The 13,755-nt window shown below is 50.9% G+C and overlaps 1 protein-coding gene across 1 annotated transcript in view; it reads left to right on the forward strand.

Moving 5' to 3' along the window:
- The first annotated feature begins 304 nt into the window (after positions 1 to 304).
- Positions 305 to 13,755, forward strand: part of Ccn4 (cellular communication network factor 4) — a 29,882-nt gene continuing 16,431 nt past the window's right edge. The window contains exon 1 of the mRNA XM_036208610.1: positions 305 to 443. Within this exon, the coding sequence (XP_036064503.1) occupies positions 375 to 443 (69 nt within the window). The 5' untranslated portion in view covers positions 305 to 374. The remainder of the gene's footprint in view (positions 444 to 13,755) is intronic.

A 13,755-nucleotide genomic window follows, 5' to 3' on the forward strand; every position in this document is an offset into this window, starting at 1 on the left:
AAGAACCTGATCCCTCCAGGAACAGGGAGGGAGGACAGAGGACGCTGGGTGAGAATTTACCTCCCCATGTGGAGTCAGTGCTGGGACTTTCCCTTTAAGAGCTGTCAGAGCAGGGAGGCTGGCCAAGCTGGGCTGGAGGTGGGGACAGAGGGAAGAAAAAGAGAGAGGGAGAGAAGCAGGAAAAGTTTTTTTAGAGGAAAATGCAGGGCTAGTCTGTTGGCCTGACGTCAGATGTCGCTTTCATAAACCCCCCCAGGGGCTGAGGAAGGCTCTCCGCTGCTCTGATGGGCCAGCCCAGTCCTGGCCCAGCTCCCTGGAGAGGCATCTGCATCTTCTGGGCTGAAAGGTAGCTCCTGTGCCGCTGACTTCCAGGCATGAGGTGGCTTCTGCCCTGGACGCTGGCAGCTGTGGCTGTCCTGGTGGTGGGCAACGTGCTGGCCATGGTGAGTCCTGCCTGGAAAGTATCAGTGAGGGGGACCTGATCCTTTCCCGCCTGGTGCTGAGGCCAAGGGACTGGGGGTCAAGGCAAGATGGGTTGGAATGGTGGACAGATAGGGAGAGGGCTGCTGGGATCAGAAGAAGCTGGTGGGGTGGGAGCAGAAAGAACACCCTTCAAGACAGCCAGCCTGCTTTTCTCTAATTTTCATACAAGAACACTCAACAAAACCGAGGCTTGGGGATCAGCACCCCAGACTGGCTGTGTGATCTGGGGTGGATCATTCACCCATCCAGGGCAGCATAAAATGAGCAAACCTGGCATCCAGAGCCTGTGAGTTTGAAAATCCCAGGACTCTGAGCATCTGCACTCCCAAGAGGAGAGGTGCTGGGAAACCCCAGGGAAAGCTAGCTAGGAAGGAGCATGCCTGCTTTAGCAAACTCCCTCTGAGTAAGCAGCATTGGGGTGTTTTCGGGCTACATTGGTGGACACCTTGAGCTCCTGTGGCCCTCCATGGTTTGTCCAGTGAGTATATTCCTGCCCTGCCATTCCCAGGAGGCATCTGGAAGCTTCTCTCCCACCTGGGTCCAGAGTGTGGCGGGGAGGGGGAGGGGGACACAGCAGTTTATGCCCTCAAGAGCCAAGGAAAGGAGGAGACACGTGGCAAAGTAGGGAAGCCTGCTGGAGCAGAGCAGGGGCGGCAGAGGGGAGGGGTAGACAAGAGGGCAAGCCGGTAGGGGCAGTGAGGTGGGTGGCTGGGCAAGGTGAGCCCCAGCCCCACTGAGTCTGAGTCCCACATGAGGGCCCAAACCATGGGAGTCGCAGGGCTATTGTTATGGAATTATGCTAAGGATTTCTTTGGGGGAGCTAACATGCCTATTCATGATTGAGGAGACTTGGAGTCAGGATTTAGCTACCTTCCTGTGGGTACACAGGCTCAGTCCATTTCCAGTGAAGCTCAGAACTAGACCTGGCTGGGACTGGGTAAAAGGCACCTTGAGGTGTTGAATGCAGAGAATGAACCTGTCCGGTGAGTTTGCACCCAAGTCCTCTAGCCCTTGCACGGTGCTTGTTGGTGCCAGCACTTAACGCTACAAAAACAAACAAACAAACAAACAAACAAACAGCCCTCTTCACAAAGGACAGCCAGAAAGAAGCAAAGGTTTGGAGTGACTTGGGACTTGCCTGGGGTCAGGATGAGTAAGTGGCCAGGGTGACAGTCAGACACTGGGGCATATCCTCACCTCTTGGTCCTCCCAGCTTTTCCTACCTCTGGAGCCCAGGAAGGAAGGAACTGGGCCTGCCTCTGCCTCAGGACTAGATGTGACTGGTTACAAGCCTGCAGGTGGCGGGGCCTGGGAGGGCCGGGTGTGGATGGAGAATTGGTAAGAGGACAGTCAGAGTCAGGGTGAGGGGACAAGAGGAGAAGCTCATGGTCAGGCCTGCACTGGAGCCTGCTCACTTGACATTTAAGCTGTCATGGCTGGGGGACAGTGGGGAACAGAATCAGCGCTTTTCAGGGGATCTCAGCAGAGAGATCCAGAGTCTGGAGAGGATGCTTTCAGCAAAAGCTCCCAGGGTACCTACCCCATCCTCTTAGTGGATTCGAGGCCTGTTAGTACAAAAGGTCTGGGTTCCCAGGATGTCCTCAAAACCCCTATCCACTGACACAGTACCCTTGACGGTAAAGAGCTGGGCTCTGCCCAGAAGCCAGTGCCTGGCTTTGTGACCAAATTCCACACATGGCATCCTCCAGAACTAATACAGAAAGGGAGTTCAAGTCCAGCAAGGGGCCTGCGGGGCCCCATGGAAAGAATGACTCGCATTGGCTGTATGGAAGGGAAAGTATGTGGGAAAACGAGAATTGCCAAGGAGACTTTGAGGAAGTGGGCCGGGAGGGAGAGGCTGTCTGATGTGCATGCAGCTCAATGGGCTGTTGGCAGGAGGGGGAGGCCAGCTGGGGAGGGAGGGGGCCGTGCAAAGTGAAGGAGGCAGATCCTGAGCTCAGACGCTAAGCCCAGTAAGCCTGGTACGTATGGCAGTGTTGTGGCTGACACTCAGTGTGAGGAACAATTTGTTTTATCTCGTTTCTTTTTCTTGGACAAGTGTTGAGTGGCCACCTGCTAAGAGGTAGGGGATAGAGTATGTGAGCCTTCCCAAAGACTGTGTCCCCAGTACTACCCACCCATGCCTGTGCAGAGAGAGAAGTACTAGCCTCGGTACCACCAACATCTAGTGATTCTCAGCATCTCTGAAATTCCTGTCATAATAATAAGAAAATGCAACCAACCTCCTTTGTAGACTCAAAAGCTGAAGCTCAGAGAGGGTAGATAAATTGCCCATGGCCACACAGCTAATAGTCTGTGGATGTGACATTTGAATGAAGGAGCAGCCTTCTTCAGTGAAGTCTTACACTGTTCTGAGTCCTTGCCCAGAAATGGGGTACATGTGGGCTAGACCCCAATGGAGCTTGCAGGTTGATGAGGCTGGAGGTTGGAGACATCCACACACATGTTGGAATGAGAGATGAGAGAGGACAAGGCAAGGTCTTCCAGCATAAACAGGTTGGGATGCAGTTGTGCAGTTGGCTGAACCTTCTCTCCCTGTTCGTGTGTGCATGCTGTTCACACAATTTTGTGTGTGTGTGTGTGTGTGTGTGTGTGTGTGTGTGTGTGTGTGTGTGTGTGTTTGTATAAGGGAAAGATGTGAGGAAGCAGGGAGGGGGAAGAACTCATTGTTTAGATAGGGAATACAAACTCATTCTCTATTCCCAGAACCTATGACAGAATCCCAGAGACCTGGATGTGTGATGAAATCTGCCCTCTAAATGAGAAATCAAGCGGGACCCACAGACAGTCTCCACAGACCTAGGGACAGTACAGCCTGTGAGTCAGCAGCCCCCCCCCCCCCCCCCCCCAGATTGGAGCTCTGCAGTGTCTTTAAGTCCCTGCCTGGCTCAGTCCTACCACAGGACTCATCAGGGAGCTGCAGAAAGGCTGCTAGCAGTCAGTTTGCCCTCCTGGGTATGGCATTTGCCCAGGGATGGATCTCAGGAGGGCTACCCCATACCAATCTTGACAGACATGTGCCCCACCTGTGGGCTAGACAGACCTCCAGTCCTTTGACAAATTCACACATCACACAACACAGGGTTTAGTGAAAGCTCTGTCTACAACTGAACAGAGACCTGCCAAGGCTGCTTGGGACCTGGTGTAGACACCAACCCTAAAACCTGCTGTGGTGCCCCACTATCTCCCAGAGACCACAAGACTCTCCCCCAAATGATTCCACCAAGAGCAGGGGAGGAGCCACACCACAGCTAGGCTACCACAGATACAGAAGCCACTCAGGGTTGGGAGGGTGTCTGTAAGGTCTCAGAGTTACACTTTGGCATGTGAGTTCTCAGGGGCAGCGTACTACAGATGCCCCACTTGCCAGCCACAGGAGGATAAGAGGCCCACTGAGTTCTGGCACACAGCTTTAGCTTCCATGTACACCAACACATTAGAGAATTGCCCACTGAGAAGGCAGAGTGTGCTGGGATCCAGGGTCTCCCTGCCCTTTGCAGCCCCTTTCCCAGCCATTGGGTCCCTGAATCCTTGATGAGTGGTCCATCGGATTGCAGACCTCAGTGGAAACAATCCACGGTCGCAGACTCTCTAATTCCTACCCTGATTCCTGTTGACAGGATATGTTTAGACTGTGTTTCGGGTTCAACAAAACATACAATTGAAGTCGACTTCTCCTGCTTCTGATTCTTTTTGATATACCTACTAGAAAATTCTGTCTGTGGCTGACAAATGGACACAAAGGTGCAACATTTGGTGAGGAGGGGTCATTTTGGGAGGATTCTGAGCCAGGCTTGCAAGCTGAATATCTTGGGGTAAAGTGTCCCTGATGCAGAACTGTCCCTTTAAAGGGCAAAGTGTCCCCTTAAACGTTCACACTAGATTCCAGAGAGGGTGGGAGGGTGGAGAAGAAGGAGGGAAGGCGTAGAGAGCAAACACATGAAGCCTGCAGACTCAGCAAACAGTCCCATTGTCCCAGCAGCTGTGCTGGAGCCCAAGCAAGTGGAGGCCCAGGTTTCAGGCAAGCCTCCAGTCCAGGAGTACAGGCACTAGGGGGACTGGGCTCACTAGCGTACCACGCATACACAGAGCAGGACTGTGTCTGCTCTCCAGGACTCGGTGCAGGGAATCTTCTAATGCCTGCTAGCTAGGTCCCCAGCCCTGAGAGCGAAGTCAGTGAGCACTCCAGGAGACTGTGCAAGAGAGGAAAACAGGTGGCGTGCTGCTGCTGGTGATGATAGTGGTCATGAAGGTCATGGTGAGGACAGAGACTGTGGTGACAATGGTGTTGTGATGATGGTGGGGTAGTGATGATACAGATGGCGGTGACAGGAGAAATGGCAGTGATGATGATGATGATGATGATGATGATGATGATGGTGGTGGTGGTGGTGGTGGTGATGGTGGTGACAGGGATTACGGTGCTCATAGTAGTTATGGTGATGGCAGTGATGATAGAGAAGGTGGAGATAATGATGAGAGTATTACTGAGGATACTTGGAGGGTTGTGTGTATCTCAAAAAAACTGAGTCAGGAGCAATAGCCCCTCCATTTTGACTGTAGGGCTCATAGCATATTAGGAAGCAGGGGTGTCTACATGGGGTCTGCGTTAGATGGTTGAGAAAACAAGGCCTGGGAGATGGTTTCCTGATAACTCAAGCTTGCTTTTGGACTTTAAAACAATGGATGAGATAAACTATTCTCTGCTCCCATGCTGACATCCTGACATTCATTGGCCAGTGCTCCCCTACCCCATCCCCCCTCCTCTACCTTCCTCCTCACTACCCCCTCTTCCTCCTCCTCTTTTCTATACACTAAGAGGAGAAGGAGGCTGGAGGGAGGAGGGAGGGAGAAGAGGAAGAAACTGGGCCTCTGAAAGGGGATAATGGACATTCCAGGGGTGCGATTTGATCTTGGCCCGCTCGCTGGCTAGTCTGGGATCTAGAGGCAAGACCAGGCAAGGTTTCCACTGTTGAAGATCCGCTGGGGGGAGGGGGTGGGGAGGGCAGAGGCCAGGCTCTAAGAGCTCCTCCAGGGACTCTGCCTCCAGTCTGTAAAGGAAGAGAAGGAAAGTGGGCTGTGAGTCTCCTCAGGGCTAGAGAGGTCTGAGGGGGTTGGAAGGATAGAAGAAGATTTAAGGAAGCTAAACCTTAACCCTGTCCTTAGTAGAATGGTAGACTCCCTGAGTAGCTGGGTAACTCTAGGCACACCACTTTCCTTCCTATGTTCATTTTCTCATCTTGAAATCGAGAAGAGGTTGGACTTGACTCTTCAATTTGCTTTCTGCGGAAGCTACCTGGAAACTGCACATTCATTCCTGGGGTGGAGCCACCACTGAACAAGCTGCAGGACTCACACTGGCAAATGGCGGGGGTTGCGGGGTAGAGGAGATGTTACTGCCTTCCTGCAGAGAGCTCCTAATCTTGCTGCCAAAACCAATGTGTCCCTGTTCAGAGATGTCCCATTGGTCATGTTCCTCTCTCCAGGTCCCAGGGCTATTTCTCCAGTCCTAGTGTTCATTGAAAATCCACAATTGTTCTCTGTTGTCCTGACCAGAGCTAGCACAGCCTGACCCTACCATCTTGGTGGGCACTGCAGAACCCTTAACCAGCTCTCCCTGCCTTTGCATGTTCTTCAGACTCACCCTTCATTTTTTTTTTTTTTTGGTTTTTTTTTTTTTTTTTTTTGGTTTTTGAGACAGAGTTTCTCTGTGTAGCTTTGCACCTTTCCTGGATCTCAATCTGTAGACCAGGCTGGCCTTGAACTCACAAAGATCCGCCTGCCTCCCGAGTGCTGGGATTAAAGGCATGCACCGCCGCCACTGCCACCACCACCACCACCACCACCACCCGGCAGTACTACCTTGCTCATTTTTAAAACTATTTCCCAAGTCATTTTCCCAGCTCTCCATTCTGCATACATACCCTGGTTGTCCTTCCATTCCAGCCTTGCCCATTCCATGCCATGAGTGGTACCTACTTGGGATACCTACAAGAAACCTTTCTTACATCTCCCAAGTAGAGCTATAGACATCCCAACAGCTCCTATCCTTGTCGAGTGGAAGGGATCACATCACCCAACTGGAACTGCACTTGGCCTCACCCTATGGAAGACCTTTGTCCATACCCTGTACTCCTACAAACCTTATAACACCTTTTAATTTTTGAGCTACCTGGCCTCAACTCTGGGCCTTTGCATACACTGTGCTCTCCACAGGCCTGGCTCATGCTAAGTTCCTGAACGGGCGTGCTGCCTACTGGTCTGTCAATGGCTATCCTAGTACACTGTAGGTTCTCAGGGCAGGCTTTGCTGTGACTCATAAAGCCAGGCCACGCCTGGTGGGAGCTAGGCAGATTGTATGTGGGGAGAATGGACAATAAGGGGTGACCAAGGATCTTTCTAAAGTGGAGATGGCCTGCTGGGGGCCGGGGCAGGGAATGTTGAATGAGGACCTGACCCAGTAGCTAAGAGGCCCAGGCAGCAGTCAGTGGCTTCAAGACGATACCAAATCAAGAGTCTTAAACTCAGAGATCCACCTGCCTCTGCCTTCTGAGTGCTGGGATTAAAGGTGTGTGCCACCACTGCCAGGCTGTATTGTGATTTTTCTTAAAACTGCTGAAAGAAGCCATCTCTGGTCTCTGCGTAGAAACCCTGAGCTGTAGCCAGGTTGTGGCTGCCTCACCCCTCCCTTGGTCTTTTTCACGCTCTTGTCTTCTCTGAATGCAGGGACTAGAGCTTGTAGTGAGCATGTATCATTGTACCTGGAGGTCAATAGAGGCTCTAAGTATGTTGTCCTTTGCTTTTGAGATAAGGTATTGATATACATCCTAAGCTAGCCTAGAACATTCCAGTCTAGCCTAGAACTCATAATCCTTCTATCTCTGCCCCTCAAGGGCTAGGTTCACAGCACTACTCACCATGCCTTGCCTGTGTACATTTGAAGAAGTGCTTATAGTTTAGAAACATCTTTATCTCTTGCCATTTTTATCCCCTTGATGGGAAGAAAATTACAAAGTCTTCCATGTTCCTTGTCCTAACCCCTAGCCAACTGGAGTGAACACTTGTGGCAACTTTGCTCCCTGAAAACCCTCTTGAATGTGCAACCTGAGAATCCAAGGCTGTGCTGGGAGGGGAGAGGGCCCTCCATTCATGCCTGGCCCAGGCCTGAAAGACTTGGAGCCAAGATCCTCCCTCACAGTAGTCTAGGGGACCAGATGTACAGAAGCTCCCAGGAGGCACTGGAAAAGTGGCACCATCTAAAGGACCAGAAATAGAGCAACAAGGCAGTGGAGTCCACAGGTTCCTGTAGTGCACGCCACAGTCTGGGACTAGGCCCACCCTGTCTCTCACCTCCCCCAGAGCCTCTCTTCTTAGCCTGTGCTTCTAGGCAGGGAGACTCCCCCTAGATCCCTGGTCACGCGAGGTGTGCTCCACCATTCTTGCTTCGACACTGACCCCTGGTGGAATATCTAGGCATAGCAAACCAAAGACTTCAACCAGGCTCTCCACCCTCCCCTGCTGTTTCCTGAGCATTGCCCAAGTGTGCCCTGGAATCTGTGGGCACTCAGGAGGTTTCCCCTTGCTGGACAAGTGGATAGAATCATTCTCTCCTCTTGTGGGACCCTTTGGAAGCAAGGATCATCCCTGTTTGTTACAATCCTGCCGTGGCCCATGCTTTGTCCCCTGCAGGCTCCAGGTACTCAGCAGAGGTTTAGTGCATACGTGTGGTGGGAAGGTGGAAGAACAAATGAATGCACATGGATGGATGAGGATGTGGTGCAATGACAAATTGCACATCCATTCATCCAGCAAGGAGAAACCTCCTGAGTGTTCATAGGTTCCAGGGTGCACTTGGGCGATGATCTGGGAAGGGGGTGGGGGGAGAGCCTGGCCGAAACCTTTGGGATGCTGTGCCTAGATGTTCTACCAGGGGTCAGCTAGCAATGACAAATGCACACTCTGGAGGGAACACCAGGGTCAGACCCAACTCACAGGCAGTGAGACTCCAAAGGAGTTCCTTCAGCTCACTGAGCCTTCATTTCTTCCCATTGGAGAAGAGGATAGCGCTTCTCATCAGGACTGATGAAGGGCCCTGCCACCACCATCCTTTTACAAATCAGGAGGAGACTTCAGATAGGATGGCAGTCCCCAGTGCCCAGCCCTGGCAGTGGTGAGGATGGGAGGCTGTCACATTGACTTAGTTTCAGGGTCCATCTAAAGTGATGGACCATGCTGCCTCACCCTCAGTCACTGCTCACCTGTAAACAGCACATCACAGTTGCATATGCAGGCTTTCCCATGGTGCTGGACTTTCCTTCTCAACTCCAATCATCTTAGGCACTCCTGTGGGTATGACAGAGATATTTACCCTGCCTACCCACTGTCTGCTTTGTCCAGAAGTGTGGGACTCTTTGTGACATGGCCATCAAGCTATTTTCAGGCATTGTAACAAACTCTCGAGGGCTATGATGAGTTTCTAGTCATCCCTTAACAGCATTTTGTCCTGAGGGGTTGAAAGAATGGTGTGTGCTCCATAGCTATGTCTGGAGGCTCTGTGGAGGGCACTTTGAGCCACTTTATACTAATATGTAAAGTATAGGCTTCCCTAGCCCCCACCCATTGTTCTCAAACCATTGTTCCTATCCTCTTAAGAATCACAAGGACTACAGGCCAACTCAAGCTCTAGGCCCATCTAGAAGAATCTAGAGAGTTCATTGTGGATCAGGGCATCTCTGTTGGTGGTGGCTACATTCAGAACTGAGCCTTGCTGCCCATCTCCTCTCTAGCAGCCTAAGTTTGGATCTCTGGGGACAGTAATAGATTGTCAGTGTATTCTGGCTGTCAAGGTGATTCCTCTGGTGGGTAAGAAAGTCCAGGAAGTTCTGTTGGGCTTTGCTTTGGCTAAAGAGTCCTGAGCAGGGAGTGCAGAGGGTCTTGGAGTGGAGAGGACTGAGCATGTACCGTGCATTCGGTCTGGGAGGCATCTCGGGCATGCCAGTTTCTCCTCGTCTTCCCATTAACACAGTAACATCTGCAGGGTCTGGTGCCAGAGGCACATCGTAAAAGGAGTTTTATGTGAACTTCAATTTGTAAAAACCAAGCCTTTTGCTTTTTTCTCTTTCCCTGTCTCTGTCCTTCTTAGCCAGCATTCTCCTTACTTGATGATTTACTTTCTCCTTTCTGCCTTAAGGACCCAGGGCGGCGCGTCTGCACAGATGTGTCTGCCTACTTCCAGGGTAGGCACATTGACCCTGTGGTGTGTAAGAGGATGACAGCCAGGGCTCTCTGGGGGAAAGCAGGGACAGAATCCCAAGAAAAGTAAGAGTGCAGGAAGAGGGACTTCCGGGCCCAGAGTAGCATCTCCCAAAAGGAGGGTGCTTCCGGAGAGTCTATGGCACCTTAAGGAGCACAAAGGGCTACTCCTCCCTTTGGGTCACCAGGAGATTCTCCCCATCCTCCCACCTCACCCAGGGCCATGCTCCTAGCTCATGGGAGGGTAAGTTTTGCAAGCTATTGGACTTGCCTGCATACCTGTTGCTTCCACAGGAGGTCGATGGGCTTGCTGATTGTATTCTGAGTACAAGGCTCACCAAGTCTTGTTCTCTTTGGCCCCAGGAGCACAGTCCTCCTGGTGAGTTTATTGCAAGGGCAGATGAGTTCATTGCTTAAAGCGTCAAGGAAGGGGCTGGAGAGCTGCCTCTGTAGCATGAGCACTTCATCCTCTTCCAGAGGACCAGAGTTTGGTTCCTAGAATCCATGTCCACCAGCTCATAATCCCCTGTGACTCCAGCTCCAGGGGACCTGATACCCTCTTCTGGTCTCCATAGGCATCTACACATGCATGGCATGCACACAGATACAGCACATACAGACATAGACACACACTAATAATAATAATAATAATAATAATAATAATAATAATAATAATAACTTTTTTTTTTCCTAAAGCTTTGGGCAGAGAGCAAGTTGATCCCATCCTTGACTCCCTAGGTGACCTACAGACCAATTGTCAGGTCACTACGGCTCTCTGAGGGCCCAGTTCCTCACCACCCTAAGGAAAATCAGCAGGCCCACTTTATAATATGTTAGACAATTTATGAGCTAAAGTGTGAGTACAATGCTACAAGAGGCACTCCATAAATATTAGCTGTAGAGACCTCCAAGATTTGTGTTTTTATTCATACCACAAAACAGGAGAATAGCAGGTGACCCTACTCTTACGGGTTCAAAGTTCAGCTGAGGAAAGGTACATTAACTTATCTTTTCTACTGACAAGGGATGTATTGACACCTATCATGTGTCCAGCTCTGTGAGGTCTGATCTCTGCCCCCATAATTGCCAGTTCTCATTTATTTTTAATTTTGGTTGTGATTTCATTAACAGCTGAGCCATCTCTCCAGCCCATTATTTTTTAATTTTTAACTTTTTTTTTTTTGAGACAGGGTTTCTCTGTGTAGTTTTGGTGCCTATCCTGGATCTCTCCCTGTAGACCAGGCTGGCCTCGAACTCACAGAGAATCGCCTGGCTCTGCCTCCTGAGTATTGGGATTAAAGGCCTGCGCTACCGCCGCTCAGCAACTCATTTTTATTTAGTATCAGTTTGTGCATGTGTGGAGGCCAGAAGACAGTTTTCAGGAGTTGGTCTTCTCCTTCAATCCTGCTAAGGTAGAAAGTCCCTTTCTGTTTCTGCTGCATTTGGGGCTAGCTGGTCCACAGGCTTCAGGGAAATCCTCCTCTCCCTACCACCTGCCTCACTATAGGAGTTCTGGGATTACAAATGCACACCACAGCATCTTTCTTGCACACATGGATTCCACAGGTCAAGCTCAGGTCATCAGACTTTTACAGGCGAAGCCATTTCATCAGCTCTCAGGGGCTTCTTGGCTGCTCCCCCAGATGGTATCCTGAATGTCTTTCAGCTAGTTCCTTCCATCAAGAAAATCTCCCTTTATGCAACATAGTGGGGGAAAATGCTAAATTCAACAGACCTGAGTTCTAATCCATGTTCTGAGATAGCTACATGTTCTCATCATCTTCCTGATGTATAAAATACAAATAATATACCTGTCAACATGGGGGGAAAGATGTAGTCTGAGTGACAGAGGGCCCACTGGATGCTGGTCTCAAGTGTTCTCAGGGTGGAGGCTCTCAGGGGATAGGCGGAACAGCTGGGGACTATAGCATAAAGCTGTTCCCTTGAGGATAAGTAAGAATGCCACTTGTAGAGGAGAAAACTGAGCCTCAGCTGGAGATCCCTCATGCCACAGGAATGATGACCAAGCAAAGGCCTGGCACAATGGCTCAGTGTGTTTTGCTCCAAGCCACATCTGCCCCAAGAATCTCCTGCTAAAATCTCTCAGTGAGTGGGGCATTCAGGACTATTCTTGGCCAGTGCACTCAGTGGGCATCAGCAGCCAGCCAGCCTCTGCCTCTTCACACCCACCCTGACTTATATATGTGCTCCTGCACTCAGGACACTGCACACCACCAACTCAGTATTCTGTGACGGCTGTTTTGTGGACTCCAGTCCCTGGCCCTCCTTCCTGACGCTCAGTCCGATCTTGCTCTTCCATTGTGGTTTCTACAGCTTTGCCACTTCTGGAAGACGTTGCCCCCCACCTTGTACACCTCCACATTCCTTCTCTCTACTCCTGAAGTCAGGTGTGCTGGTTTGCCTCTCCTACTTCAGTGCCCAGCCCGGCACCCACTACCAAGTCAAAGTTTTGTAGAGTTGTGTTGAGTCAACAAATGAAATGTGTGAGCAGGTAATATCACTGCGGCTACTGATCACCTTGTTGCAATTATCGTGTACACATCACCCCTGGGTGTGTGGTAGTGAGGAGAGGGACTCTATGCAACGCTGCTTCCTCCAAGCCCATCACAGAGCCTAGCACACAGTAGGTGTTTGGTAAGAATCAGTGGATTCATTGGCCAAAGAGCTGGTGCACATTTCTGTCTGAACAGTCCATCTTCAGAGAGAAATCCTCTGCAGTCATCTGTGTGTCCCTGTATGTAACAGGGGATTGATCTATAGAAGTCTGAACTAACTGCTAGCTGTAGTCTTAGACCCCAGATAATCCTGGAATGGCAGTGTGCTTCTTGCTTGGGGCAGCTGGAAGCCTTGCCTCCCACTAGATGGCACCAACAGCCAAGGCTGAGGGGAGATGAACTTGTGGGCTGGGGGATACAATGGCACTATTGGGGAGGAGTGCAGGTAGGAGAAATAAGGTGTTTGTTCTGAATGAAAAATGAAGACTCCTTTTCATCTGCTTTCCTTGAGTCACAGAGCCCAGCTCTCTCTCCTCAGGGTCAGTGAAGAAGACACAGCTGCAAAGAGCTGAGATTAGAAATCTGCTGCTGCAGCTCGGTGGCCCTGCCTACCAAGGCTCATGTGTTAACTACTGTGAAGAGTTAGCCTGCTGAACCTGGGGCTAGAGAGGAGCCATGTTGGGGCTGGAGAGATAGGTCAGTCAGTAGGGAGCTCACCACACTCTGGGAGGATCTGATTTGCATCCGTGGAACCCAAGTGAAAGGCCAGGTGTGGTGTGATCCCAGCCCCAGGGAGATAGAAACAGGCAGAACCCTGAGGTTGACTGGCAGCCACTGTAGCTAAAGCAGCAAGTTCCAGGCCAGTGAGAGACCCTGTCTCAAAAGACAAGGTGTGCAACACCCCAGGAAAACAACTGAGGATGTCCTCTGGCTACACACATCAACACACATGTACTTGCATGCAAAAGCATACACACACCCGTGGATGCATAAACACCAACACACGCACGCGCACACGCGCACACACACACACACACACACACACACACACACACGCGCGCGCGCGCGCGCGCGCGCACGCACACGCACACGCATACATGCACACATGCTATCTGACTCTACTGGGCACAGAAGACTCAGTAGAGGAAGATCTTGGAGCTACAGAAAGAAGCAATAGCTGTGGGTTGTGAGCAGGTCTCCAGCAGCAGGACTTATCAGCAAGTCTGCACTGTCTAATCCTGGGCCCCCTCTCCTAGAACTCAGTGCCACCATACACACACACACTCCTTTGGCTATCGAGACACCAAGGAAAAAAGGAAGCCAAGGTGGGCTGAGGTGGATACCAGGCCCTAGCACTTCACAGACTGGGGATTGTTTTGAATCCCCTAAACTCTGAGAACCTCAATCTTGCTGGCTTTATTGAAAGAAATATATGTTTGTCTATTGAGATGTGGAAGTAAATAATTGTGAAATCCTGTAGTGG

The sequence above is a fragment of the Onychomys torridus genome, chromosome 16 (assembly GCF_903995425.1).
Source record: "Onychomys torridus chromosome 16, mOncTor1.1, whole genome shotgun sequence".
In the NCBI taxonomy this organism is placed as follows: domain Eukaryota; kingdom Metazoa; phylum Chordata; class Mammalia; order Rodentia; family Cricetidae; genus Onychomys; species Onychomys torridus.